Below are 26,983 nucleotides of genomic sequence, written 5' to 3'. Positions count from 1 at the left end.
CCTGCCCCGCCCCCTCGCTTCCCGCGCGTCACGGCTCTCGCAGCCGCGGCGTCCCCCGTTGCCCGGCGACGACTGAGCCCTGTCAGCCGCTCAAACTCTTACGCGGCGTCTGATTGGCCGCGGGCGCGATGAGCGACCAATCGGGGCGGGGGTAGTTGCGGGGTGGGACGCCAGAACCGTGAGGGTGGGTGAGCGGGCAGGCAGGCAGGCAGGCGGGAGGGAGAGAGAGAGAGAGAGAGAGAGAGGAAAAAAAAAAGGAAGCGGTGCGGTGGGTGCCGGCTGCAAGAAGATGTCGAGCAGGAGGAGTGTCGGGGACCCGGAGGTGCGATGAGGGACCCTTCCTCTCGCCGTCACCCTGCCGCCGGGTCCGGGGCCCCTCCTCTCCTGAGAGGAGCAGCAGCCCTGGGTGGCTTATGGGGCGCGGGATCCCCAGCGGCAGGGGCGGCCCTGGGGGCTGTGGGGACCGATTCGGTGGGGTGCCCGGGGCGGGGCCTGGTGCAGCCTCCAGAGGCGTAGTTCGGGACGGGGGAAGGTTTCCTGGGGCCCTCAGAGCCGGGCGTGCTCCGGGCTTTGAGGTGGAGGTTTGTCAAGGGATTTAATATCCAGTTGAAGACTTAGATCTCTTTCCCTCCACCTGTGAGCAGAGGATGTCTGAGAGGGTGCCTGTGGTCTCACTCCTTTTTTTTCTCTCTTAGGGCTCTTCAAATTGCCTTTTCTGGTAATGTTTAAAAAAAAAACAATACATAGCTGTGTATTGACTTCCCATATCTTTTCCTTTTTAAACCAGTATTTAACCAGGCGCATCCCTCAGAATCCCCGATACCAACATATAAAAACCCGCCTTGATACTGGTAAGTGAAATTGTGGTAGGGTAAAAACACTGAATGTGGATGTCGGAGTGTATGAAAATATGCTGAATGTCTTAACTGCCTCTGTCCTGAGCTGTTTTACCCCAGGTAACTGTGCAGCTATGTCAGAACTCGCATTGCGGTTATGATGTGTCTCACCTTACGATGTCAGGCTCTGTTGTGATACTTCCCACAGAAATTACTGGAGTTTATGTATATGGGCTTTTCTTGTATAAACTCATATCTTGGCAAGCCTGTAAGTCAAGATAATTATTTGGGGGGGGGGGGTATCTTTGGGGACTTTTTTGTTGTTAAAGTGAATTTTATCCAGTAATGCTTGCCTATAGTATCAACACAAAAACACTGGGGAAGGGACAGCATGGCCACAGCTGTGCTTGAAGCAGAATGTCAGAGGCAGCATTTGAATATCAAAGTCCTGATTTTAGTTCCCTTAGATACAGCATTGTAACATACTGAGTTTTAGGTAGTAACTTTCTGAAGGCAGTGTTGATGATGACTTTGTTCTCCAAAGCATCATCAAAACAACTTGCGCTTCTGAGTAGAGAGGGCTTGGTGTGGAGCCTTGTAAACAGGAGGGGTGCTACAAGGCTGCTTTTTCTGGAATATCACCATTCTGACTAGCAGAGTGTGGATGTTTCTGTACCCCTTACTGAAAATCCTGTAAGATAAACTCTGGATGCTTTCAGGGAACGGGAACAGCACTGTGGGTATGTGTAGAGGATTTGAGCTCCTGCTGGTCATGAACATTTGCAATGACTTCCTCTACTCAGGATGGAACCTTTAGGCTATGGACCACTGCCTGTTCCCAGAGGCAGCTGGGGTCCAGCAAGTCCTTTGACTGACTGTTCTTCAGCTCAGCCTTCCTTGCAAGAGAAAAGCACTAAGAGGAAAATCGCAGTATTTTTGATTTATGGCTGCCTTGTATTGTCATGTCAAAAGAGAGTCTACAGCAAACATTTGTTATCATAGTCTGATCTTTTCCTACAGAAAAAATAAAATTTAATTCTTAATAGTGCTGGAGAAAACCACTAATAAAAAAAATTGTAGCAAACTAATATTTTTGTTGTTCTTACAGGAAACAGTTTGACAAAATACACTGAGAAGTTGGAAGAGATCAAAAGAAGTGAGTATCTGGACAGGAGCAGAATGTGCTTGCAGTGGGTCAGGTCAGCTCATCAAGGAGCAGGGGTTAAATCCCAGGCCCTCTGTTTGCTTGGAAGGCTCCATTCCGATTCCCACAGCCGTTTACAGGAATGAACTGTAGAAACACGCAGCAGTAGGATACAAAGATGTTTTAACCTTCATTCTTTGGCCACTTTCCACTTTCTCCTGCACCTTGTTTCTCTGTCTCCCAGTGCTTTACAGACTTAAGAAACTAGGCAGGCGTGTCTAGGAGTCTTTCCAGATCCTTCTTTGTGCTGTTTTTGCTGTTGAATGGAAACCAGACAGAAAGTTCTCAGGACTAAGAAAACTAGGCTAGACTCATCTGGGAAGACTCAAACTGCACTTCTGAGACTTTGTTTCACTTTTAGGTAACAACTTGAGAGCTTTGTATATACCTTTGTAAAATTTTACTGTACTTAGATTTCTATCAGAATACTCCAAGATAGGAAAAAGACAAGCTCATTCATGTGTAACTCATTGATTTCAGCAGAACTAAATACTGATGTTTTGAAGACTTTGGCTTGTTCAGGCTAATGAAAGCCTAACTGACTTTTATTTCAGCCTGCTTTCCCACTGAAGATAGGCTTTTTAAAAAATTCTTACTAATAAAGCTGACGTTTTACTACTTTGTTTTCAGCTCCTGTCCAGATTGTTTTTGCACGGAGTGCCAAGAAAGCTATTAAACCCAAAAGCTGCATTTACTGATGTGAAAGAAAAAACATCCCCATTAATGAGGATTAATTAGGATTTTGAATGTTTAGGTTTAGTTCTTAGGCCCACTTACTGTGTTCCTCTAAGGTGGCAGTGTTCATATTATAAGGGAGATTGCTGATCTGTCACGTGAATATATTTGTGCTCAGCTTTGTGCAAAACGGGCCTTTGTTGCTGGTTTGTTTGTTGGGGTTTTTTTGAACACCACAGGTCTTTGGGGAAAATCAAAAGAGAAATGGCCTTTGCTTTCCAAAATCCTGTGTTGACCGACTAAGATTTCAGTGCTTAACACTGGATTGCCATCGCTTTTTATCTGTGCTGAAAATCTTGTTGAATGGGCCTAGTTGGTTTTCAATCTCTGCTGTGAATCTGATTTCATTTCATGTAGGAGTTCTTTTGTTTAATCATGGTTCTGGAGTCTAGTAGGAACTTTCTCATTATATTTAGCCTGAATAGACACCTTGTGTTCCCAGGCAATTTGGAAACTTCTCTCCCTTGATTTCTCATGGATAGATGACACCATTTGGACACAACTTTAAATACCCAGTACAAGAAACTCTCTGTCTTTTGTGTAATTTGAGAGAGTGGGACTTAATACTGCAAGCCTGCTTAAGAGAGTTGGAGCCATGATGATTTGTCCTTTGGAGAACTGACTTGAGGAGAGACACCAAGTCTCTTCCTTTTCTCTGGTGTTGCTTCACTCATTTCCGAAGCCCTGAGGAGCACATCCTTGAATATACAATAAATACAGCTTCAGACCAGTTTGCTGAAGCAAAAAATGTCAGAAAATTCAAATGGACCTTCCAGGGCAGCACCAGGTATGTCATGTTGCTTTTGTAGTCAGAAGCAGCAGTTCTTTCTGATAACTGCTGGGAGGCTCATGCAAGCATTCAGCTTGGTTTGCTCCAGGTCAGGCTTTGTACTAACAATGTTTTTGGTTTGGTTTTTTTTCTTGATAGAAATAATTTTGGGTGCTAAAGGCAAGATCTGGGTCATAAAGGCTTGTTCTGAAATAAAGAATCCTTGCTTGAGGTGGGTGGAAACCATCTAGCAGCTGCGTTGTATGAGCACTGTGACAACAGTTCTGCTTTGTCAGTGCTGATAGAGATACAACACTTCATAAGCTTTTCTGGTTTTATTTGTCCTTCTAAATTAAGTTTATTTCTTGCCCTTCGTGTGACTGAAGGGCTCTTTTTATCCATGGCTGGGGAGTTGCAATCCTTTGGACATGGGCTACATGTGGGTTTTGTGTCAGGCAGGTGAAATAGGCTGTTAAAGGGAGGCTTTACCAACCTGAACTTGAGGCTCGAAACCAGATGGTTTTGCAAGAAACTTGAGGGTAATTTTGAAGTTAATTGGCATTTTGAAATTTAGTTTATGCACAGATCTTGTACTAAAGACCCATGGTTTGAAATGCATAATGCACATTGCAGTGCACAGGTACAGGGATGTTTTGGATGGGCTCCTTTTTTCTAAGACGAGTTGTTGAGTAGCAAGCAGGTATTTGCTTTGCAGCCTAATAAAATTGTATAGGGTAGAATGTTAAATTTGGGTATTCTTGCTCTGAATGCTGAAAATTAATTGGCCTACCTCTTCAGGAAGCATATTTAAGCGGGAAGGGGTAGGAATAAAAAACATCAGAGACTGAAACTCACAATTTCTCTTTTTCTCTCTCTCCTGCTACTGTAATGCACCCTTGGGCTGCGTACGGGCAGAATCTTGTCTGAACAGAATGTCTGCCAGGAAGCTCGTGATCACTGCTTGTATTGGGAAGAGATCTCAGCCTGGAGCGTTCGCGTGGCTCCTTCTCTAAACACATGTCAGTTTGAGAGTTTCCATAAGCTAACTTTGTGGTAATTTTTTGTGTGGTGGTTACAGGAATATGGGTTGGAGCCCTTCCCCCCCTTCTTCCCCATGTTCCCTTAATTAAGCTAATGGAGCACTGAATGGATTTAGAGTGTTTAACTGGCTGGATTTGCTAAAAGGTCCTGTACTCCATTGTTAGCCCTCTTAGTTGAACAGCTAGAGAGAGACCAGTTTGGAATATCTTCCAGTAGTTGCTAAAATTGTTAGAAAAATGCAAAGGATTTTTCTTTATTTAAAAATAAAAATCTGGGGTTTCAGAGGTGGAGCCTAGTAAGAGAGGAGGAGGGAAATAAAGGAGGAGCAATTTTATTTTTTGAAAGAGCTTAGATTGATTAGAGTGTGGCTTTGAGAGCTGCATGCAGAATTTGGTTACAGCTGCAATGCCTGACATGGAATTTTGTTCATCTTCTTTGCCTTTTCTTGCTGGTGCGGGATTGATTTTATTTTAATTTTTTTTCCCCTTCCCCTTCTCTGCTATCTTCTTTCTAGCTGTAAATTTCCCAAAGGACAAGGCTTCCATTACTTTCCGTGGGAGCCTATTTCATATCAAGATGTTCCTACTGATACGCGTCCTAGCTTCTCTCTCCTCCTACATACAGCCTTTTGTTTCACACTAGAAGGCTTCTCTCTTCCTTGTGTTTACGCATCTTTAGTATCTGTACGCGATCAGACTTCCATCCTTGTCATCACTTACTTAGTGCTGTTAATCTCTGCTCTGGTTGTTTGCCAGTTGTTCCAACAGACCGCTCAGTTTTCTTGCTACCGAAGTTTTGTCTTCAGGCTCAAGATTCACTTAGTCCGGTTTCTCTGCAGCAATTACGTGTGCTTCAAGCTGGTGTCCACACTGATCTGCTGTTCGGTTTTCTGCCCTAAACAACTTCTGTCAGTTATCCATTCCTTTAGATAATCCATATTGGCAAACTGTAGGAATCGGAATTAAATTGTCAGATAAAGGAAGATAACATGGAACGTTTTAATCAGTAAGATAAAATGCACATGTTTAGCTTAGTATTTGAAAAGACAGTCTGAGATACAGTGCCCCTATGCTCTGATTCTGTCGTAACTTATAAAAAAACTCAGGTAAATGTTTTGGTTTAAGAGGCTTTGTGACTATAGTGGGCTTCAAAGAACAGCAGGCAAGGTGATAAATTCATGAAACTGCTTCCTTCCCTCAGCAGGAACAGAAAACACAAAGTAATATGCATTTGAGTCTAAAAGCAACTACATCTGCCTTCTCCATTTTAATCATATCTGGACAGGATCTCTCTTTATAACTGGTATTACTTTTCACAGAGTCTTCAGGTTTATTGCTCTGATCCTTCAGCACAAGCTTAGTGCCCAGAAATCCTGCCTTGTTGGAGAAGAGAGTCTTATGAGAATAGCCGGGACGAAGCCCCATTACCTGGTATTTGCAAAAGCTGGGAATTAACTGAAAACTTACATTGTCCTTTTCTGTTTTGTTTTTGAAGATTACAGATACAGAAAGGATGAGCTGTTTAAAAGACTGAAAGTGACTACTTTTGCCCAGTTGGTATGTATAGTTCCCTCTGTGGCCTCTGAAAGTTATCAGCTTTTAGGAACAGCATTTTGCTTTGTCTAAAACTTGCTATGCAGTTACTTACATAGCCTTAGTGTGTAATTCTTCTGTGTTGGCTTCTTTCTGCCCTCATGGATTTCTCTTAATAAAAACAAACCATTCAAGCCAATTGTTTTCAGAGTAGTCAGTTTTTCTGGTTGCAAACTGAAGTGTGTAGGGAACAAATTTCAAAGAGAGGGTCACTATGTTTTTTGTCTGTTAACTTACGAGGCTCTTCAAGGCTCTTACAGAAAGGAAGGGCCAGGTAAAGTGGCATTCAAATCTCATTGAGCTTTGTGTCAAGTAGTCACAGCCTGAAGCCCTCTCTCATAGCAGGTTTAACTGCAGAAGATGGGAAGGTTGTGACTTTAAGGCTTTCTACATATTTTTTTTATTAAAAGTAATTAATCAAAATATTAAAAATTGGAAAGTTTGATCAATAAATAAAGATCTCTGTGGTGCTTACATACTGGTTTAAGAAAACTTCTAATAACTAGAAAAAGACAAGCTTGTCTTCTAAGGAGAGAAGGAAAGGGAAGGTTAAACTTGCAGTTACTGAGGGAGTGGGTTTCTGCAGACTCCTGTCTTCATTTCCTCCAGACTGTTAAGACCAGTCCTGTGACAGTCATGGTCTGATGAACCAGTTTAGTATGTGAGTATCTCAGGTCTGCTCTCACAGGCCAATTAACCCTATGTGATTTTTGCCAGTGTAGTGTGTGCTCTGAAATGTTTCAGTGACTGAACTTCATAAAAGTCAGAAAACATTCTGGTATTTGATGTTGCCAGCTTGGCACATCTGGCTTTTCTTTATTCCACGGCTGAGTGTTCTCTTGGTTTGGTTTGGGTTTTTATGCTACAATTTCCATTTAACGAAAGGACACACTTGCAGTACAGGCATCATATACGCATCTATATGTGACCTTGAATTCCAATAGAAGTTGCATTGAGTTAAGTGTTTTGGCTTGAGGATTGTTTTTCCTTAAGCTGATTCCCCCCATCTTTCAATGACGTTGGTGTGTGTGTATCAAGGTATCGTTGCTCGCTTTTGTTTCCCGTAGGTCATCCAGGTTGCCTCTCTATCTGATGAAACCTTAGAAGTGACAAATGAGGAGATACACAAGCTGGAAGGTAACAATATTTATTGTAAGCACAAAGAGCAAGAGCTGTAGATCACTGTCATGTGGTGAGCTGTGTCCTGACAGACATAGCTGACTATTCAGCAAGTCTTTTAATTGGGATGAAAACATAACTTAACCTGTGGCCTGCAACCATTCCACTTTGGGAACAGAAACACTCCTAAAACAAGAAGACTTGCAAATAAGAAAGGCCTTGTGCTGCCAAGTTTATTGTGGTAACTCAGTAGGTATCATGCATCCAGAATGAAGTTTTTACTGAATTATTAAAATGAGATTTTGAGCCCTTAAAAGTCATATGGCTCCTCATTATTTTTAATATGAGGCCCTCAGTAAGTCAGCCTTGTAAGAGGATGAGGATAAGGCTATCTTTGAGGCACGTGTTCTTCTAAGAATAGAAACGGGGCTTAAAATGTGCGTGTTTATTTCCTGCAGCATTTTAACTCTTTGTACCCTGTTCTCTCCCCAGATGGTAATTCTCCTGCACCAGATGCAGATGCTGAAGTTACAGCAGGGACAAATGGGAAAGGAAGCCCTGATGGGACACCTAGTCCAGTCCTGTTCATCAACAACACAGGAGCTGGGGAATCCTATCGGTCCACGTTGCAGAGGTGCCTAATAATAATACAGTCTTCTTCCTGTATTAGCAGATATTTTTATCGAGCTAGTTATTTTAAATTGCTGCAAAGTGATTTTATACTGTATTTCTCATTAAAGCCTGATTTTGCAGGTCCAAGATGTAAGTGAGAGAGAGGGTTGCCAGATTTTCCTGTCTGAATGAGTTTGGTTTGAGGCTGTAAACCAACACTGTTGCCACCTGATCATTGTCTAAATGGCTGCCAAGGAAATATGTTTATGGGCTTTGATCCAGGTCTCTGGGTTCAAGAATGCATGTTATAAACTGCTCTGGTACTCAGTAATGTACCTTCCCGATGATCTTAGCAGATTGTCCTGTGATTGAGAATAAGGGTCCAATTTCCAAACCCACTCAAGGTCAGAGATACCAGGAAGACACTGTAAGAGGAAACTTTTGTTTTGGTCTTTCCTTGCTGTACCTGTGCAAATGCTAACAGAAGAGTTGAGACACTAGCCTGACCACTGTATCAAAGCCATCAGTTTAGTGACTGCCAAGAGTATCTGGAGGTTTCTGTTCATGTCCTGTGTCCAATCTAGTGATGAAATGGGAAATCTCTGCATAGCATTTCTTGTAGATGATTGACACTTATTTAGTGTGTCTGACTTGCTGAGATCTCAACGTTGGCAGCTACTTAGAATTATTCTCCCTCACCTCAAAGTCATTTACAACATAAAATATCTGGAATTGACTGATCCAGAAGAGTATGGTTCATATAGCAAGGTTGTACTCTGTTTATTTTTTTATATTGATAAAAATAAAATCAGTTCTTATGATGTACTGGAAAGCCTGAAAGATAATATCTCCATTTTTATGTGGTGTCTGGCTGTACTGGAACATAAATGGGCTGTTGGAATGGTTGATGGAAAAGTGCTCTGACCTGGTGAAGAGGTATGGGAGTGTTGAGAGTGAGAGCTTGCACCATAACCTCCTCTTTCCTCTTGCAGTGTGATAAGTGGTGTTGGTGAAATGGATATAGAAAAGGACACTCCAAAGAAAGTGGACACTCAGGATAAAGACATGCCTTATCCCGACTGCCCCTTTCTGCTTTTGGACGTGCGAGACCGAGATGCATACAACCAATGTCACATCATTGGAGGTGAGGAGACTAGAATCCCACAGCAGTCTAGTGTCAGCTGGGATCATGTATTCAGTTCTGCGTCATATTCTGGCTGGCTTCATTTTTTCCCCCAAGGTGGGACATTGTTGGGAGCAGAACACTCTTGGCACTCACGCAGTACATGCATCATTCCTGAAAGGGATGAGGGGACTGAGCTGATGTTAATCCCTTATTTAGTGGGGGTTTGAGTCTGTTGAACTGTAACAAGTCTGTGTCAGTTGTATTCCAGGTTGTGATGGTTGGTGTTTCGGCCACTGTATGACTTTTTTTCTCTCTTTTCCTCCCCCCCCCGCCCCGCAGCTTATTCCTACCCTATTGCAACGCTCTCTAGAACCATGAATCCATATACAAATAGTATTCTGGAATATGTATCCTTTATATATGAAGTGCTAGCATAAAAAAACACAAGTAGGGGGATGTTAGTGAAGGCTTCCAAAACCAATTGGAGCTATAGCAGTTGCTGTGACTGGGACCAACAAAATCTAGGGATTTCTAGGAGGGTGGAAGGGTGGATCCTTTACACTAGCGGTGATTACCTGATGCAGCTCTGCTGCCACCATCAGATGCTGGATTCTAGTTCCTCAAGGTTGTAACACCTCCTGACTCCAGTGGGAGCTGCCTGAATTTGGCATTTGGGATTTTGGCTGGAAGGCAAAGCCATACTTGGACACTTGTCCCTTGCTGTTGCTGGAGTGCCCAGCTTCTTGAGGGATACATTCATCAAATCCTTTGGCTTCATCTCAGCACCTTGATAAGGATTGACTTTTCTCTGGAGGACAGAAAGAGGATTATTAGCTAGGATTAGGCTGATAAATTCCCAGGCTGTTAGCTTGTAAGGGCTGCAGGGGAGAGGAGCTTGTAAGTAAAGGTGCTTCTTGCCTGTTACTGTTCAAAACAGGGGTGGACTGCACTCCAGTGGGGATTAGACTGTGTCCTTCCAGTTCCGGCAAGCCTCAGCTACTGAGAAATCAGTTTTAAATCACAGGTGCAGGGAAAGCATTCCTGCCCGATACTTGCAAATCAAGTAGGGAGTTTCTCAGTCTCCAGTCCATTTATTTGTCTTTTTTTTTTTTTTTTTTCTTTCTAAAAGGTATTAATGGTCACCTTAAGTTTACAAATTAATCCTTAGCTCTTCTACCTATCAGAAAAATGCACGTGGAAAAATTATTATTTTGTATGACAATGATGAGAGGTTAGCCAGCCAGGCTGCAACAACCATGTGTGAGAGGGGCTTTGAGAACTTATTCATGTTATCTGGAGGTAAGTGGGGATGGGCAGGACTCCCTGAAATCTCAGGTGTGTGGGGGTCAAGAGCAGAGAGCAAGGGTTGCATGAGCTGGAGATTGGGAAGAGCTGGATGTTCAGCCATTGTCAAGTGCTTTACTTGGGATCAGTGATTTTACCAGTCACATCTTAGCTGGTGGTCACTGGTAACATCTGATCTGTATTTCTGCAGGCCTGAAGGTCCTTGCACAGAAGATCCCAGAAGGACTGATCACTGGCTCGCTTCCTGTGTCCTGCCAGGTGGCAGCTCCCACTGCATCTGCCCGAAAAAAGACCTCTCCCAAAGTGCCACCTGCACTTGCTGAGAATAAATGGAGATTTTCTGCAGATGATCTACAAAAGATAAAGTACTACCTAGAAGAGGAGCACGTTCCTTCAGACACTGCCAGTAAGACCCCAGGACAAATGCTGCAGCTGCTTTCTGTAGCTCTTGAGCCAGCTCTGCAACAGTTCTCTGCTTTGCTATATTCTTTCCATGAGACTGATAGGAGAAGGAGACATTTTTTCTAAACTGAATGAGAAGGTCCACCAAAACCTGTGCTATGCCAGTCCCAGAGGACTTAAATCTTGCATAGCTACATGATGGCAAAATCCTGGGCCTGCTGACTGTGGCATATAGGCCACTACATTTAAATGTCTTTAGGTTTTACTGGTGATGAGTAGGTGCTTCAATTTTTTAGGCCTGCATGGCCAGATAGAAACCGCCCAGAACCTGGCACTGAATTATTCATGGGTCTGTATGTTTACAGTGAGCGCTGGAGAGCCACAGAGGGGCAACAGATCTTTTGTGTATCCTTGTGCTCAGTCACGCACACAGCTTCTGATATTTGGGTTTTTTTTCCACAGGCCGTCTTAACCATGGTTCTTCAGGCCGTGATTCCAAGGTGACAACCATGAGGAGCAGTCCCAGTGTCCCCAGCACCGCTGGCAATGTGGGATCCCTCACTGCCCGCTCACTTAGCAGGAGCAGCCTTCAGAACAGGCCATGGAAATAAGTGACGATATCTTCTTCCACTGAATAAATGGATGTCTAGGTTCTGGGAACCTTGAGCAGTGCAGCCCATTTGTCATTTTAGGAATTGGCACAGAAAAGCAGCAGTGGTATATATGTGGCAGCTTGGGTAAGGCTGGGGGAGCTGGAATGGTTGACGTTTCATAGAAGCGGGAATGGTATTGCTTTGGCAAGGCTGAGCATTAGGTGCAGTGTCAGGACACAGTTGATATAACTGATTTTTATAGGGGAGGGAGGAAACTGGTAGTAAAGCCTGTGACCAGTAGAAATGGTTCTGCAAAGCTTGTAGTGCAGATTAATTTATCTGTGTCTGTAATGTACTCCTGTGCTGTGCCTGGAACTGCAGACTGCAAACAGGAGAATGCATGTGGATGTAAATGGGCCAGAAATCATCTGTGAGCAAAAACTTTGGTGTTTTGTAGCAGAGACACAGACCCTCAGCAACTCGCCAAAATGTTGGAGAGAGGATTCTGTAATGGTTGTTTTTTTGTTTTTTAAATTATGTTAATGAACAGAAGTATTTGTTAGAAAGATGTTTTTGGAAATAATGCCCAGCGTGGCACTGTAACCTGACAGTCATGTTTACTCATGGGCAGTTTGTGAAATGGTTCTGTATATTTAAAGGTGGGCTGGAGAGGCATTAACTGCGTTTTTCCTCTTTTCTCCTGTATTGGCTGGAAGGTTTGGCTTCTAACTGTGCTTCTGCTTAATTCCTTGCCATGGTTACAGAGAGCTACCACGTGGTGGTTTTGGTTCTAAATGAAATGAGAGAATAAGACTGATGGACGTGCTGAGCAGGACCCTAAGACAGGTCAGCTATGCTTCTCTTTGTTATGCAGGCAGAGTGTCTCCTTAGTTTGGCTGTGCACTAGTGGTTTGCTCCTTTTTGTACTTGCCAGAGCAGGTTACTGGTCACTGGAGCTGCAGAAAATGATGATGTATGTGGAGTACTCAGCCTTGTCAGCAGAACAGTGACTGACTTCCCTAACCATCTTTCAGGCTGTGAGTCTAGGTTAGGAGGCAGAACATCATTTAGCTTCATAAAATGATTTTGTGATACTTGGAGGCAAACTCTATTCTTCAGTGAAGCAGCAAAGAGCTTTGCAGTTCCAGCGCCTGATAGAGGCTGGAAGTTTATTCCCAGTTACACCTTTGCCAGTGTTTTTGGAGTAGCTACACTAAGGTTAGGGTGGTTGAAGGGAAATTTTCTTCTGCCGTCACCTGCAGGGTCCCTAAAATCTACCAGGGACCATGGATCTGGTAACCAAACAGGGCATGGACATTTCATAGAAAATGAGTATCACAGCTTTCACAGATTGGTGCTTCTGCCACACCAGTATTGGTTGGGTGACCTAGAAATCATCTGAATCTACTCAGTGATAAAGCAAAGTTGCCTGCTGGAGACATCGTAGGTGGTTATGGGGAGATCCTGCTCTCTAGCCTTTACCTATGGTGTTGCTCAGCTTTGTCTAGCTTTGGCTTCTTGGTCTTGTGGGTTTTGCGCATGGCTTTGTGGGGTTTGGTGGGGGTTTTCTCCCTTTTTGAAGTATACAAGCAAACTTCAACAGACCCCAAATTTCACCAGTGGTGCAGATCATCGGGGTAATTCTGGTGAAAGGGCAAGGTGGGAGAAATTGCACATAATTTCTAGTCTGGCAGTTGAAGAATAGACATCACTGAGCATGTTTATCATGTTTATTGAGTACCCATGAGTCTTAAATCGGACAAGTGCTGATACAGGGACTGGCAGCCATTCTGATGGAGAGCCATAACTTCAGTATTCTTCAGAGAAGAGTGAAGTGACCAGCGCAAACCTTGGATGCCCTGTCAGAATCCCCCAGAGGGAGAATAAGGGGAGAAATTAAAGGATGTAGGGCAGAGACAGCATTTAAAATGTACTGAAGTACTTCAGAGCTGAATGCCCCTGTGTGTTCAAATACACATCTGTATTATTTTTCTATATGTAACAAAACCTGATTGCAGGGAGGTATCTTAAAAGCTTCCAGCTTCCCAAAGAAGTTCTTGGATGCTTTAAGTTGTACAAACCAGCTCTAATTTGTACAAACTGCCCTTCCAACCCATCCACTATGGACCACATGTGTCCTGGGTTTCCATAGGGAGAGTGTCTATGTGTAAGTATGTACTGTAAGAGTTGGGTTGGTCAGGTACGAAGATAAAAAATAAAAATAATTATGGGTCTGGTTGTGTCTTATTTCAGCTCATCTATAGGAAGCTGGATGCATCTTGTTAACTGCTCTGCTTTCTTACCTCCCTACTCAGTCACACTTTTGGAAGACTTCTTGTTGTTGTTCTAGTTGCAGGCATATTTATTTTGAACAAAGTAGCTTGTCCTCCTAGGTCAGACCAGTTGGCTTGCCATGGAATGGCAGCATCGCTTCCTGAGGGAAAAGCATTTATTAAATGGTCTGAGCACAAAGCAGAAGCTGCAGGGACCTGGTTCTTGTCCACACTCCTCTTCACTCACAGCCTTTGGAAGGTGACTCGCCTATTGGGGCTTTAGTTACTGAGTGGCGATGCTTTTAGGTGACCTAATAAAACAAAATAAAAGCTAAGTAAAACTTTAAAAGGAGATAAGCTGAATGTGCAGGGGAGAGAGGGGAGCCATTTAGTATGTGCTTGAAAGACACACAGGGTTCCACTGGGGTGCAAGCAGGAGATCTCAGAGTTCCATAAGCACTTGAAAGTGTATAAAATGCATCCATGTGGGAAAAACGGAGGTGAGTAGTGGTCATTGTGTTGGCTTAAAGTCCTGATTTTGCTATCCAGCTGTAGGAGACAGATCCAAAATCCCTGGCTGCTCTGGGCTGACATGAAAACTTCCTTCTGAAAGGGGCAGGCAAAAGTAGTCCTAGCTGTTTGAGATCCTCCAAGTCCAGGGCATCAGAGGAAGAACTGAATGTACTCTCTCATCCTCTTGATGGATTTGTGTGGTTTTTGTACTCTTGACTTGGTGTTGTTCAGAGGATGGGGTCAGAGTCTGTGGGGTCTGGGAGTTTTAATTATTTAATTTAATAAAAAGCAAGTGCCACCATATGGTTGAGTTCTTCTTTTCTGTTGGAGCTTTGCAAGCTAACGGAGAGCATGGGGCAGTGCCTGCAGAAGCTGGGAGGTCCCCTCCCCTAGGGATTGCAGAGGGTGAGGAGGGACCTTCCTACCAGTGCTGCAAGGTGATGTTCAACCACAGAAACGCACAGAATAAATGGTGCTAACCCCATTGCCTCGCGTCTCGGAGCTGCCCTGGCCCCTGAGAGGGCCGGGGAAGGTGGGCACCCCTCCTGCCAGCACAGCTGCGGTGTCTGAGGTCTCTGCTTGCCTGCTGGGTGTCAAACTAAACCTCTTCCCCTTCCATCATCTGCCAGAGCACAGGGAAAACAAGCACCTTCCTTTCTTTTGTGTCCCACTATTTTCATGTCCTTTTAACCCCCTTTTCAGGCTGCTGGGCCAGCGTGTGCTGTTTGTGTTGGCCGCTGCCGCATGCACCCGCAGGAGTGCTGAGTCAGTCTCTGAAAAGGCTTTTCAATGTTACTTGGAAAAGGGGAGAACAATGAAAGGCATTTCTCATCCTTCTTTAAATTTATTTATTGCATTCTTCCACCCTCTCCAGCTAATTCAACTGCCACTCGGCCTCCAATCCCGGTTAGTAGAGATGGTCCCGCGTGTACAGCATGATGGTCTTCAGTGCCAGCCACGTCTCCTGCGCAGTTGGGACAATCTGCTTGGCGGGGAGCAGGAATCCGTAGCGCCCCGTGTCCCGCAGCTCAAAGGTGAAGGAGTACTTGATGCCCTGATTGTATGTCCAGTCGACAGTTGATCCACTCGCTTGGTCTGAGTGGGGAAACAACAGGTGGGATGCAAAACATTAGTCGCTCTGCATCATACAGGTATTTCATGGGATGTTTTGTCTAAGACAAGGTGAGAGTGATGATGTTGGTTTAAATCGGGGGAACCACCGCGGCCCCCTATTACTTACAGATGGTGGTGAAGATGCTGCCATACTTGTAGTTAGTGCCATACAGAGAAGACAGAGCTGTGACTGCCTTCTCAGAGATCTGGTGCTGGGAATACACAGAAAGGAGAAAAATGAGCGGAAGAAGGGAAAAGCCTGCAGGAGAGATTTTTCACCTGTGCCACAGGCAAAAAGGATATCAAAGCTCAATAGGCTTGGCCTGGGGCAGCAGCAGCCCTACCAGTTCCTTCTGGTCAGGCACTGGGGTTCTGGTGTAGCCATAGGGGTAGAGCAGGAGCTGGGAGTAGCTGTGGATGGAAATGAAAGCCTTGATGTTCCCATGGTTCTTCACAAAGTCCACGATGGCCTTCACCTCGGGCTCCGAGTTGGCGTAGGGTCCGTGGTACGTCTCTGAGCAAGGGTTTCTGCTGGCCCCAGGCCCTGTGGAGAAGAGGACAGTGAAAACACAGTGTGGGTGTTTGGGGGCAGTTGGGTGGCTCAGAGAGTCACAAGGGCAAAGAGCCTTTTCCATTTCCAAGGCCAAGAGCTTTTCCCACCCCTCAGCTGCTTGGTGGCCAGTGAGGAACACTCTTGGAGCTCCTCCTAGATATTTGTATGATGACTTTTATTTATTGTCCCCACTGTGCTGGTCACTAAGGGACATCAAAGCCCTGGTGGAGCCCAAACCCTTGCCTCTGCCACAGAGAGCCAATCCCATCCCTCCCCCAGGGGACATGAGTGAATCTTTCTGAGCCAGAAATGGCCTTGGAGCCTCCGTGTGGAGGGTGGGAACCTGCCGCAGGTTCTCTGACCTCCAAAACCTGCGTCCCAGTTGCGGTTGGGGTCCACACCGATGCAAACGGAGCCTGATTGCTTGGACCTGGTCTTGCGCCACATGCGATTCTGGAAGAGCAGAGCCATCTCAGCTGGTGCCCAGGGTTGGAGCTCCGACCCTGCCCCCCAGCCCCATCCAGCATGGCTGTAGGAGGTGCAGAGAGGAAAGCTGGGGTGGTACCTGGGTTTGGGTGAAGGCAAAGCCATCTGGGTTGGTGACAATCTCCAGGAAGATGTCCATCTGGTCCAGGATGGAGGCCAGACCTTCATCATTCTCATGATCCACGACAATCTAGAAAGGATGATGGTTCGGGGCTCCCTGGTGCTGCTGGAGCACTTTCTTCTCTGTGGGTTCAGCCACCTGGCATCCACAGTGGCTGCAGGACCTTGTGGCCCTTTGGGGACATAAGACATGTCTGAGAGGTGCCCGTACCTTCTTGGCAAACCAGACTCCGCTGGCCTGTGTCACCCATTCACGAGAGTGGATGCCAGTGTCGATCCAGACGGCCGGGCGGTTCGTACCCCCTTTGCTGAACTGGAAGAGCAGAATGGGGGGGGTTGGCTTTGTCCCTGGCCTCACTCCCCCCTCCAGTCACCCCACATACCCCAAATCCTCACCTTGAGCACATAGAGTGGGCGGTTCTCTGTCGACCGTCCAATCTCGACCTTGCTGACCAGGTTGGGGTTTTCGGCCACCAGCAGGTCCATGAAGGTGTAGATCTGGGGAAGAGGGATGGGGGGGGTCATTCCCAGCTCACCCCTTGAAGCAAAGGACTTTGCAAGAGCAATTACAGGGTGTGATTTTCCCCCAAAATGCCCCAAATCTTGTGCTTTCTCACCTCGTCCAGGGTATGGTAGGTGGCATAGTCAAAGGTATTGGTGGAGAGTGGCAGCTGGCGGCGGCTACGAAGCAACTCTGTCTGCTCGTTGTCCACCAGCGCCTGGGGGACACAAGGCAGGATGAGACATAGTCCCCCGCTGCACCGAGACCCTGTGTCTCACCCACCTCCCCTCTACCACTGCTGACCTGCACGTCCTCGATCATGATGGAGTAGGAGATGCCGTTGGCTTCCAGGTGGGCTTTGAAGGACTGCAGGCTGGGGAAGGGCACACGGACATCGACCGGGTACCCAGGGCCACGGGGTTCCAGCCAGAAATCCAGCTGGAGCAGGAGAAAGTGAGGTGAGGGGGTCGGATCTGGCCTCAGGCTGCCCCTGCTGCACCATCCTGTCTTGCTTTTCACAAAGTGGTCCCCATCATCCCACATCCAGCTCCTCCTCCAGTGCCATCATCCCTCATCTAGCCCCCCCAGCCCTGCTCTACAGTGTGGCTTAGGGGGTGCAAACCAAGGGACACAGGCTGGAGGGGTCTCCCCAAAAGCCACCCCCACCGTTGCATCTGGTACCTGCAGCTCCTCAAGGTCCTGCAGCTCCTGTACCACCTGCAGCTCCTCATTGCTGGTGGGGGTGATGCGCAGCACCTGGTGCCTGTGGGGTCAGGGGGTGTTGCAGGAGGTGGGGCCAAGCTCTGGGTCCCTGGTGTCCAGGCTAATCCCCACCTCATCCATCCCCCCACCCTGGGGATTTTCACTGAGGCTCTTCCCAGGGGTGTCTGTGCCCCCTCAGGACTGAACCAGCTCCTTCTTCCCCAGCTGGTGCTACTGCCCCCATCCCAGCCACACCCCACTGGACGGACTGCCTACCCAACAAAAGTCTCGGTGCTGGTGGCCGCTGCCACCAGGGCAGCCAACAGCACAAGGACCTTCATCGTCAGCTGAAAGAGCCCGTCCTGTGTCCTGATGGGACCTTGGGGCCTCTTAAATCCTGTCGGGATGGTGGCCCCCAGCCCAGCCCCTCCAGCTGTCCCCTTTCCCACGGCTGTGGGAAGGCTCTGGCTGGCACCAGCCAAGGTCAGACACTGCAGCCCTGCCGTACCCCCATCCACTGCACTCCGGGTCCCGGACAAACCTGTCCCAGGAACTGGCCAGGACTGTTGGTGAGTCACCTACTGGCAGGGCGAGAAGCAGGGAGGTGCCAAAATCCCACCGCCCACAGTGCTGGCTGTGGCTCAGAGCTGCGAGGAGGAAAAGGATAAATTTGGGTCGAGAAAGTGCAAGATGCAGATTTTTTTTGCACAGGGAACTCAGTGAGCTGGTACCTAAGCTGTGGCTGTGGTGGTGGGGGTAAGGGAAATTGTTTTAAAGTTTGGCACGGGACAGAGGTCAGAGTGGGTGATGGTCCTCCCAGGTGGCAAAAATAAAACAACAAATGCCTGAAAGCACTTCACACCCAGCGATGGCCCTGAGGGTGCCTGGTGTCCCTCCCCACAGCCCCCAGGGGTGGACGATGGAGCAATGCTACCCAAAACCCCATACATCTGGGTTTGGTTGCCCAAAACCCACACATCTCCTCCCAGGTCCTTCAGGGCTGTTGGCTCCAAAGGATAGGAACTTGTAGGGCCAAAGCCACAAGGTGGGAAATAAACACCTGCAGGGATAGGAATCCTTTTTCACTGGTTTTCTGAAGTCTAGCATGAAAAGTCACCAGCCTTAAATCATAGAATCTCCTGGATTATTTATTGAGATGAGAGAATGCCGTGGGAGGTGCTGGGTTCAGTATGGATGCTCCAGGACATAGACCATGATGTCCAGCAGCGCTGGCCAGGTCTCAGTAGCGGTGGGGATGATCTGGCTGCTGGGCAGGAGGAAGCCATAGCGTCCTGTGTCCCTCAGCTCGAACGAGAAGGAATATTTCACCCCATTGTCGTAGGCCCAGTCGACGGTGGTGCCATCTGCCAGATCTACAAGGAGAGAAGCGCAGACATGATCCCAATGCTGAGCATTTGTGGTAGACACAGTGCTGTGGGATGAGGAAGGGACACTTACAGATGGTGTCCACAATGCTGCCGTACGTGTATTTTGTCCCATACAGGACAGCCAAGTCATTCACCGCCTTTTTAGCCAGTTCATTCTGCAACAAAGAGCCCTAAAGTGGTGAGACCTAGTGGACCAAGACCTTGGGGCAGCAGGAACCCCAGGGCCATGGGATCTAGAGCCCAGCATTGTTTCCCACCCCTTCTGCTCTTTCTTTTCCCCAAACACCCTTAGTTTTTGATAGGTGGGAGATATGTCTTGCAATCACCCTCCCTCCAAGAACCAGATGATGGGCTTCAAAGTGCAGGTTGCATCTAACAGGAGGAGCAGGGAGGGTCCTGGGATGATCTGACCTGACTTCTCTAGCAAGGCTGGTGCTTACAGCCCCATGTTTACATTTTGGCGTCAGCTCACCAGTTCTTGGTGGTTGGGCACAGGCTCTGTCTTGTAGCCATAGGGGAAGAGCAGCATCTGGGAGTAGCTGTGGATGGAGATGACTGATTTCATATTCCCGTGGCTGTGGATGAAGTCTACAATAGCTTTCACTTCTCTCTCAGAGTGGGCATAGGGACCACGGTAGATGTCAGAGCAGGGGTTGCTGCTGGAGCCGGAGCCTGGGGCATGGCAGAGGAGGCACCATACAGAGAGACAGCCCTGGGGAAGGGTTTCCAGCCCCCAGGTTTCTCCCCTTTAGCAGGAAGCTTTGAGGCACATATGATGCCTTGCATGGGGACCTGCTGTCCTGCCTCTCACCTCCAAAGCCAGCATCCCAGTTTCGGTTGGGGTCCACTCCAACGCAGTGGGAGCTGGCATTGATGGACCTTGTCTTGCGCCACATGCGGTTCTAGGAGCAGATGGGGGTGAGACCATCACAGGGATGTAGATTGCATGACCTTGGGGGACAGATGAAGCCCTCTTGCCCAAGCATCTCTGGGGATGGGAGGAAACCACCACCAACAACTCACCATCCCACATGGGAAGGAACATCCCTCCCCACCCAAAAATTACATTCAGCCAAAGCTGCTGGAGACAAGTGCTGGGACAAGTCCCACAGTGTCCCTGCACTCACGGAGCTGTGGGTGAAGGCAAAGCCATCGGGGTTGGTGATGATCTCAAAGAAGATGTCCATACTGTCCAGGATGGCAGTGACAGAGGGGTCCTGGCCATACTCCTCAGCGATCTGCACAGGGAGGGGACTGGGAGCTGCATCGGTGCCCCTCAGGGATAAGGGAAGCGACCAAGCGGCTCAGCAGGGAGGTGTTAAAGAAGGGCTGGGGTAAGAATTGGGGTTCCATGTCCCAAGAGCATGTGGTTACCTTGTTGGCCGTCCAGATGCCAGTGGCTTGGGTGACCCATTCCCGCGAGTGGATGCCCGTATCCAGCCAGATGGCCGGCCTATTCGATCCCCCAGTGCTGAACTGTACAGAGAGGGGGGATTTCAGCCCCGTGCCCTTCCAGGGCTGGGCAAGGTGAGGGTGCCCCTGGTACCCACCTTCAACACATACAGGGGTCTGTTCTCATAGCTCTGCCCGATCTGGATCTTGCTAACAAGGCTGGGATGACCGTCCACCAGCATGTCTATCCAGTCATAGATCTGAAAGGAGATGCTGCTGGGTCATGAGGCTCACCTTGGCTTTCTTTTTGGTTTTTAGGGTATCCAGCACCACATGCAACATGTAGAGCTTCCCTGGAGAAGCCCTGGTGCTTCCCTGGAGAAAACCAGGTGCTTGGACCTCTGTGTGAGCAGGGAGATGCACATTGCAAAGGCTTTTGCAAAAGCAGAATCAGTGTGGGGAGTGGAAAGCTCTGAGATCCCCCAACAGCATCACAGCCTCCATCAGCCACCCACAGAGCTCCAACTACAAACTTTGACCCCCAAAATGAAGTTGAAGATGTCTTCCAGTGAGGCAGGGAGATACCAGGAAAGGCCATGCTGCACATGGAGGGATGCCCGGTCTCCCAGCTCAGTAAAACCTCCACCCAAGGAGGAGAGATATGTCCTGGGTGGGTCTCACCTGCCACCACAAATGTCACTACACAGATGCAACCATGACACAGGCTGAGTGTGACCCCAGCAAGACAAAGCGAATGCTCTGCAGAGCAAAGTACCTCGTCTATTGTGTGGTAGGAGGCAAAATCAAATGTTTTGGTGCTTCTCCCTATCCTTCTAGACTTCATCATAGTTTTTTTTTCCTCATCCAATAATTCCTGTTTAGGAGGGAGAAAAAGAAAATCAAACAGGCTGAAAGGAGGAGGGGATTGGGGTTTTCTTCAACTTCCTCATGCTTTCCAACTTTTGGATCTTCTCTTGGGACTGAACTACAAGAGTTTGTCCCATTCCCCACCACAGCCCTTACCTGCACGTCCTTGATCATGATGCTGTAGGAAATGCTGTTGGACTCCAGGAAGATTTTGACTGCTTGGAGGCTGGGGAAGGGCACCCGCAGGTCAGCTGGGCGGCCAGGGCTGGTGGGGTGACGCCAGAAGTCAACCTGATGTGGAGGAGAGAGCTCAGCCCCATCCTGTGCTGGTGCTCATCCGTTGAGCTTCCAGCACCAAAAGGGGTCTCAGAAGAGTTTCCCATGAAGGTTCAAAAAAGTTTTTTGGACAAATTTTGGGGCACATGTAGGTACCAGGATGGGTCAGGGTCCCTTTGCCTTACTCAATGGATCTTCTACAGAAACACCTTTCAGCCTAAGTTTGTTGACTGCAAACGTCCCTTTGACTGATGAGTATTTGTGATTTGAGCAGACATGGCGAGACACCAGGATCATGGTGTGCTGGTTCTGCTCTTTAATTCAATAGATGTATCTCCTAACATCGGTTTTGCAGTGCAGATGCTGTTTCCTGCCACCCCTCCCCCATCTCTCTCCTGCTGCTCCCACTGCTTAAATTTTTTGCTGGTATTCACCCTGCAAAGCATCTAGGGCAAACACAAAGGGAACAGAGTTACATCGTAATTCAAGCCAAAAAAAATAAATAGCAATGACATTTTAGACTTGAATACTCAGCCTGGGTACGATGATGTTGCAGTGACTGGGGTGTTCCCGCTTCACACAAAACAGGACAGCTGAGCTCAAGGTGCCCTGAGCTAAGTATTATATTTATATAGTTATAAATTATACATATCCAAAATGGGAAGGAATACTGGATGTGAGGTCAAAAGAAGGATGGAGCCCTGGACATCACCAGGGTCTCTGTTTTACACAGGGGGATGCTCAGGGCCCCATCGGAGCTCACCTGTAGCTCTGCCTGCTCACCCAGCACCCTGAGCAGGGTGATCTGCTCCTCGTTGCTGGCTGTGATGCGGAGGACCTGGTCCCTGCAGGGAGGTAGAGGCATCAGCACATGTGGGAGGGATCACAGGATGGGGATGGGGGTGGGGGTGGGAAGGAGCTGAGCTTCCAGCACTGCCAGGGCCCCATCACGGCTGGGTGGAGGCTGTGGAAGGTCTACACTGGCTTGGTGGGTTGGAAAGCACATCAGTTGTTGGAGGTTTGATGTCAAGAATGAAAAATGCAGGTTCAGGACAGTCGTGATGGGAAAAAAATCAAGTGCCAGAGAGCCCAAATCAGTCTTCACCCTTCCTTCGATCACAGGAGCTCCAAAACATTAGGAAATAACTAAGTCATCAATATGTTCTGTCTATATCCATCTACATGTTAGATATTTCCTAAAGTATCTCCCACTCCAGCCTGGCTGGGCTCCCTCAGGGACAGGTAAGCCCCTCCTGAGAAGGAATGTTCTCCTTCTCTGGCAGCAAGGCTTCCCCATCTTGGGCCAGTCCTTCCCCTGGTAAAGCTCAGGATGATGCTCTTGGGATTTAGCATCCCCCAATTTCTACCTGTTACATGCTCAAAACCTCCCCCCAAAGCTGGACACATCTTTCCCAGTGTCCCCATGGAAAAAGCTGCTGGCTTTCCCTCCTTTGGGATGTCACTCTTCTTCTTGAACCCAAAGGACAGCAGACAGGGCCAGGCATCTCTCACCTCGGTCCCTCTCCCCAACCAGGGTGCCCCACCACCCCTTGTTTCTGGCAGGACTTACCCCACGAAAAGCTGCTCGCTGCAGGTGGCTGTTACAAAGGTCGCAAAGACCAGGAGGATCTTCATGGTGAGTGGATGCAGACAAGCCCCAGCCCCCAAGGGAGCATACAGCTCCCCTGTACAGTGCTCTGGGGGCATTCGTGGACCTTCTCAGCAAGGTCACATCTGCTGTCCCTGGGGAGCCAGCATCGACAAACAGATTAGCCAGGAACAGCTCCTGGGAGCCCAAATGTTTGCTTTATTTGGCAAAGTCAATAAAAGAGCAGCCAAATTAGGGAGGATCTGATAACGCCTTCCTGGCGTTTGGGTCCTGCTGCGAACGGCGAGGGAGGGTGCGTGCCCTTGCACCCAGCTTGGTGCGAGTGGCTGTCATGGTCACAGTCACCACCCAACCCAGGGGCATGGGATGGTGCCAGTTTATGATTAATTACTTATATGCACGCATATATAGACACAAAAAATTTAAAATATATCAGTCAAATTATTACCAGTGATGCCATTTATCAAACCGCTCCCAGGAGTGAGGCCAAGTGACGATGGATGCAGTCTCACCTCAAAGATGAAGGGTGGCCCAGGGCCAGGTGTTCCCACAAGGGTCCAAGGGGCTGCACAGGGACATTCACCTGGAGGTAATGCTCAGAGAGAGAGAAAGAGGGGCTTGTTTTGGGGTAGAAAGCAAGTTATTTTTGTCTTCAGCATAGACACATGAGTGGGCAGGACAGCAGCTCCTGGAGCAGCTGTTGCTGACTTCTGCTGTCTGAGGAGGTCAGTTTGTTATAGTGGTTTCTTTGTTCCACAGGTTATACCAGTGTCTTTGTTCCACAGGTTATAGCAGTGTCTTTGTTGCGCGCTTATCTATGATGCCCCTGCGCTCCTGCCCACACTTGTCAAGGATGCTCCAGGTTCCTGGGCTGTGTTCCCAGGCTGGCAGCCATCATCTCTGTCAGTTTTTTAGCAGACATCTTCTGTTCATGTTTTTCCCCATTAAAACCAGGTTGTCTTTCCGGTAGCCCCAATGGCAGAGTGCCATGGGAAAGGCACTGTGGTCAGGGGGTCTGTTATGGCTTCATAACACTTAACTGGTGATGTTGCTGATCTGGTCCTGGTCGGTGGTGTCAGGCTAGAGGTCCTCACTGAGGCAGGATCATGGGGCGGTTGAGGTGGGAAGGGACTGCAGGAGGTCTGTATCTGACCTCCTGGATGAAGCAAGATCAGTTCTGGGGGCAGACCAGGTCTCTCCATATTGGGTCTTATAGTCACAGAATCATGAAATGGCTTTGTTGGAAGGGACCTCAAAGACCATCTAGTTCCAGCCCCCTGCCAGGGACAGGGACACCTTCCACTAGACCAGGTTGCTCCAAGCCCCATCCAGCCTGGCCTGGAACACTTCCAGGGATGGGGCAGCCACAGCTTCTCTGGGCAGCCTGTGCCAGTGCCTCGCCACACTCAGAGTGAAGAATTTCTTCCTAATATCTAATCTAAATTTACCCTGTTTTGGCTTAAAGCCATTCCTCCTTGTCCTGTCGTCACTACAGGCCCTACTAAAAAGTCTGTCCCCATCTTTCTTGAAAGCCCCCTTTAGGTACTGGAAGGCCGCCCTAAGGTCTCCCTGGAGCCTTCTCTTCTCCAGGCTGAAGAACCCCAGCTCTCTCAGCCTGTCTGCCTAGGAGAGGTGCTCCAGCCCTCTGGTCATCTTCCTGGCCTCCTCTGGACTTGCTCCAACAGGTCCATGTCATCCACCAGTTCCCTCAGGGCCTGTGAATGCACCTTATCAGGTCCCATGGACATGTGCACCTTCAGGTTTCTTAGATGGTCTTGACCCTAATCTTCTCCTGTAGTGGCAGTTCTTCATTCTCCCAAGATTCTTCCAGAGTTCTCCAACGATGGAGGCTGCACACCCTCTCTGGGCAATGTGTCCCATTGCTGGACTGTCCTCCTGATGGAAAAGCACTTTCTTATGCCCAGCCTGGCTCTCTGTTTCAGCTGATGCTGTTGTCTCTCCCACCACACTTCATGGAGCTTTGCTCCATTTTCTCAGTAATCTCTTCACAGGGATGGGAGAGTCCTCGTTAGGTCCTCCCAACCCAGAGCTGTCTCAGCTCCAGGCCAAACCAGCCTGTCTCCCTCAGCATCCCATCATGGGACACATCCTCCTGTTTTGGTGGCCTCCACTGATCTCACTCCAGGTCCCTTTTTGGACTGTGCCAGGGGTTCAAAAACTGGATGCAGTTGTCATCAAGCCACATACTTAGAAGCAGAAGGACCAGGTGGCCTCAAGGCCTGGATGATTGGAATGAGCTTCAAAGCCAGTATGAGGTCACAAGTCTGCAACCCCAGGGCCAAGGCTCCTCAGGCTCTGCAACTCCTGCCCACCATCTGCCACAAGGTCCTCGCTCTGGTGACAACAGGTCAGCCAGGTCCAAGAGCCAACTGTGTGCCCTGGACCCTCCCCATCAGTGTAGTTTTAATTGCTGGCTACAGGCGGGATTTTGGAAGGGTGGGTCAGTTTAGGAAGCAGGTGCCACCAGATGGGGCCATGAGCAGAGGGGAGGGATGGGGACATGCGGGGAGCACAGCTGCCCCATGTTGGGGTTTGCTTTCCAAAACAGCTGCACTCAAGCCAAAACAAACCCACGTGGTACTTCCCTATGCCTCAGCTGCACCTTCACCTTCCTTTCCCTGCCAACGGCCTCACATCCTTTGAGTCTGAACTAACATTTTTCCAGCTACATCAGGTGTGTTTGCTCTCCTGCCAAGCTCATGGGGGAGTGAGTAACTCACCAGCTGCTGAGGGGATCACAGGACATTGAGATAAACCCGTTAGACTTGATAATCACTGCAACAGCAGCAGGGACTGCTAATCTCCGACTCTTCAGTGGCTTGAGTGCACAGCCCTGAGCTGTTTGCTCTTAATGCCCAAGAAATTATCAGACTGAACAACAGAAGGAAGGAGGTGGGCTCTTGAAGGACTGTGGACTGGAGGAGAGCAGGCATCCTCCATCTCCACCCTCCGACCGTGCCCACTGGGCAAATCTGGGAGGGAGAAAAGGGACACGACCAATACATGGGGCTATTAGGCCATCTCCCTCCCACCAGTTGTCGGTGACCTGCCCCCAGAAGGCAGCTCTGTCAGAGTCCCCAGGTTTACAAGAGCAGTGACACGGAGCTGTTATGAACAAAAAAGAAAATCTTCCCTGTCCTCTTTAAACAGCAGCTAGATGCTACTGGAGCAGAGCATAAGGCAGGCTTGTGTAATTCCCCCAGCTGTAGCTATACTGCAGTAGTGGAGCAATTGACTTTCCACACAGTCTAGTTTACCATTCAAGTGCTTCAGCAGCTCTGAAAAGTTGACACCACTTCCAATCCACAAATTTCAGGAACACTTTCAAAAACCTGCACCCCCACCACCCTGGGAGCCAGTTTCTGCACTGGTGACAGGGCTGATTGTGAAGGGGGGTTACTGTGCCTGCGGGGAGGTTTGCAGAAGTACAAAGCTCTGTTACGGGCTGGTGTTGCTTGGAGCAAATACATTTTTCATTTGCTAATAGAGATGGAGCTGCAGAGGGCACAAGGCAGAACAGTTTGTAGCAGTCATGAGGTAGAGGATGATCATCTCCTTTCCCAGCATACCTTTCTGCTCTTACATTTAATCTTTCCTCAGCCTCCACACCATTGCAAGTCCCTCATCTGACTTTTGGCTCATCTGGGGGAGAAAGGCCTGCTCTCTTCATCTCACCAGAGGTCACTGACATCTCAATAGCTATACAAGTGCTCACATCTTCCATTCTCCTCTTGTCCCTGTTCCTACTGTGTCCTAAAACCTTCTAAGGGGTCTACCACGCACACAGATTCGCAGTGAACAAGACAAGCATTAAATGCTTTTTATACACAGACA

The 26,983-nt window shown here is 48.2% G+C and overlaps 3 protein-coding genes across 4 annotated transcripts; 1 reads left to right on the top strand and 2 right to left on the bottom strand.

Annotated features, from left to right (window-relative positions):
* The first annotated feature begins 217 nt into the window (after nucleotides 1-217).
* Nucleotides 218-11,401, top strand: CEP41 (centrosomal protein 41). Of its 2 annotated transcripts, XM_055809006.1 has the most exons (11): nucleotides 218-322; nucleotides 788-851; nucleotides 1,945-1,992; nucleotides 6,080-6,141; nucleotides 7,245-7,314; nucleotides 7,789-7,930; nucleotides 8,901-9,052; nucleotides 9,374-9,441; nucleotides 10,219-10,333; nucleotides 10,530-10,745; nucleotides 11,204-11,401. In XM_055809006.1, exons 1-11 carry the CDS (start codon nucleotides 290-292, stop codon nucleotides 11,350-11,352), a joined length of 1,119 nt encoding a protein of 372 aa, XP_055664981.1. In that variant the 5' UTR covers nucleotides 218-289; the 3' UTR covers nucleotides 11,353-11,401. The 2 variants fall into 2 exon arrangements, with proteins under 2 accessions (XP_055664981.1, XP_055664982.1); XM_055809007.1 differs by lacking the exons at nucleotides 218-322; nucleotides 788-851; nucleotides 1,945-1,992 and adding an exon at nucleotides 3,363-3,562.
* Nucleotides 11,402-14,953: 3,552 nt separating this feature from the next.
* LOC101922771 (carboxypeptidase A1-like) lies at nucleotides 14,954-18,024 on the bottom strand. Its single transcript, XM_005235327.3, has 11 exons — nucleotides 17,873-18,024; nucleotides 17,576-17,657; nucleotides 17,198-17,332; nucleotides 17,010-17,111; nucleotides 16,789-16,890; nucleotides 16,604-16,705; nucleotides 16,352-16,462; nucleotides 16,149-16,239; nucleotides 15,578-15,777; nucleotides 15,361-15,445; nucleotides 14,954-15,215 (listed from the first exon to the last, which is right to left on the bottom strand). Exons 1-11 carry the CDS (start codon nucleotides 17,935-17,937, stop codon nucleotides 15,028-15,030), a joined length of 1,263 nt encoding a protein of 420 aa, XP_005235384.2. The 5' UTR covers nucleotides 17,938-18,024; the 3' UTR covers nucleotides 14,954-15,027.
* A 380-nt stretch (nucleotides 18,025-18,404) lies between these two features.
* Nucleotides 18,405-23,241, bottom strand: LOC101922598 (carboxypeptidase A1). Its single transcript, XM_005235326.3, has 11 exons — nucleotides 23,090-23,241; nucleotides 22,283-22,364; nucleotides 21,400-21,534; nucleotides 21,152-21,250; nucleotides 20,535-20,636; nucleotides 20,359-20,460; nucleotides 20,112-20,222; nucleotides 19,796-19,886; nucleotides 19,457-19,656; nucleotides 19,055-19,139; nucleotides 18,405-18,969 (listed from the first exon to the last, which is right to left on the bottom strand). Exons 1-11 carry the CDS (start codon nucleotides 23,224-23,226, stop codon nucleotides 18,782-18,784), a joined length of 1,332 nt encoding a protein of 443 aa, XP_005235383.2. The 5' UTR covers nucleotides 23,227-23,241; the 3' UTR covers nucleotides 18,405-18,781.
* Nucleotides 23,242-26,983: the final 3,742 nt, after the last annotated feature.

The sequence above is a fragment of the Falco peregrinus genome, chromosome 6 (assembly GCF_023634155.1).
Source record: "Falco peregrinus isolate bFalPer1 chromosome 6, bFalPer1.pri, whole genome shotgun sequence".
In the NCBI taxonomy this organism is placed as follows: domain Eukaryota; kingdom Metazoa; phylum Chordata; class Aves; order Falconiformes; family Falconidae; genus Falco; species Falco peregrinus.
Note: the sequence above shows the minus strand (reverse complement) of the source record. Positions and strands in the feature narration are given on the sequence as shown.

Bases quoted from the DNA above. Each gene is read 5' to 3' on its own strand.
- CEP41 (XM_055809006.1), top strand. From the start codon at position 290: ATGTCGAGCAGGAGGAGTGTCGGGGACCCGGAG. The intron at 852-1,944 runs GTAAGTGAAATT...TTGTTCTTACAG, and splicing joins AAAAACCCGCCTTGATACTG to GAAACAGTTTGACAAAATAC. The intron at 7,931-8,900 runs GTGCCTAATAAT...TTCCTCTTGCAG, and splicing joins TATCGGTCCACGTTGCAGAG to TGTGATAAGTGGTGTTGGTG.
- LOC101922771 (XM_005235327.3), bottom strand. From the start codon at position 17,937: ATGAAGGTCCTTGTGCTGTTGGCTGCCCTGGTGGCAGCGGCCACCAGC. The intron at 16,891-17,009 runs GTGAGAAAGCAC...CCTCTTCCCCAG, and splicing joins CCTACCATACCCTGGACGAG to ATCTACACCTTCATGGACCT. The intron at 16,463-16,603 runs GTACGGGCACCT...CATCCTTTCTAG, and splicing joins GAGTCTGGTTTGCCAAGAAG to ATTGTCGTGGATCATGAGAA.
- LOC101922598 (XM_005235326.3), bottom strand. From the start codon at position 23,226: ATGCCCCCAGAGCACTGTACAGGGGAGCTGTATGCTCCCTTGGGGGCT. The intron at 21,535-22,282 runs GTGAGCTCCGAT...CCTCCACATCAG, and splicing joins GTGAGCAGGCAGAGCTACAG to GTTGACTTCTGGCGTCACCC. The intron at 19,657-19,795 runs GTGAGAGGCAGG...GCCATGCCCCAG, and splicing joins CTGGGATGCTGGCTTTGGAG to GCTCCGGCTCCAGCAGCAAC.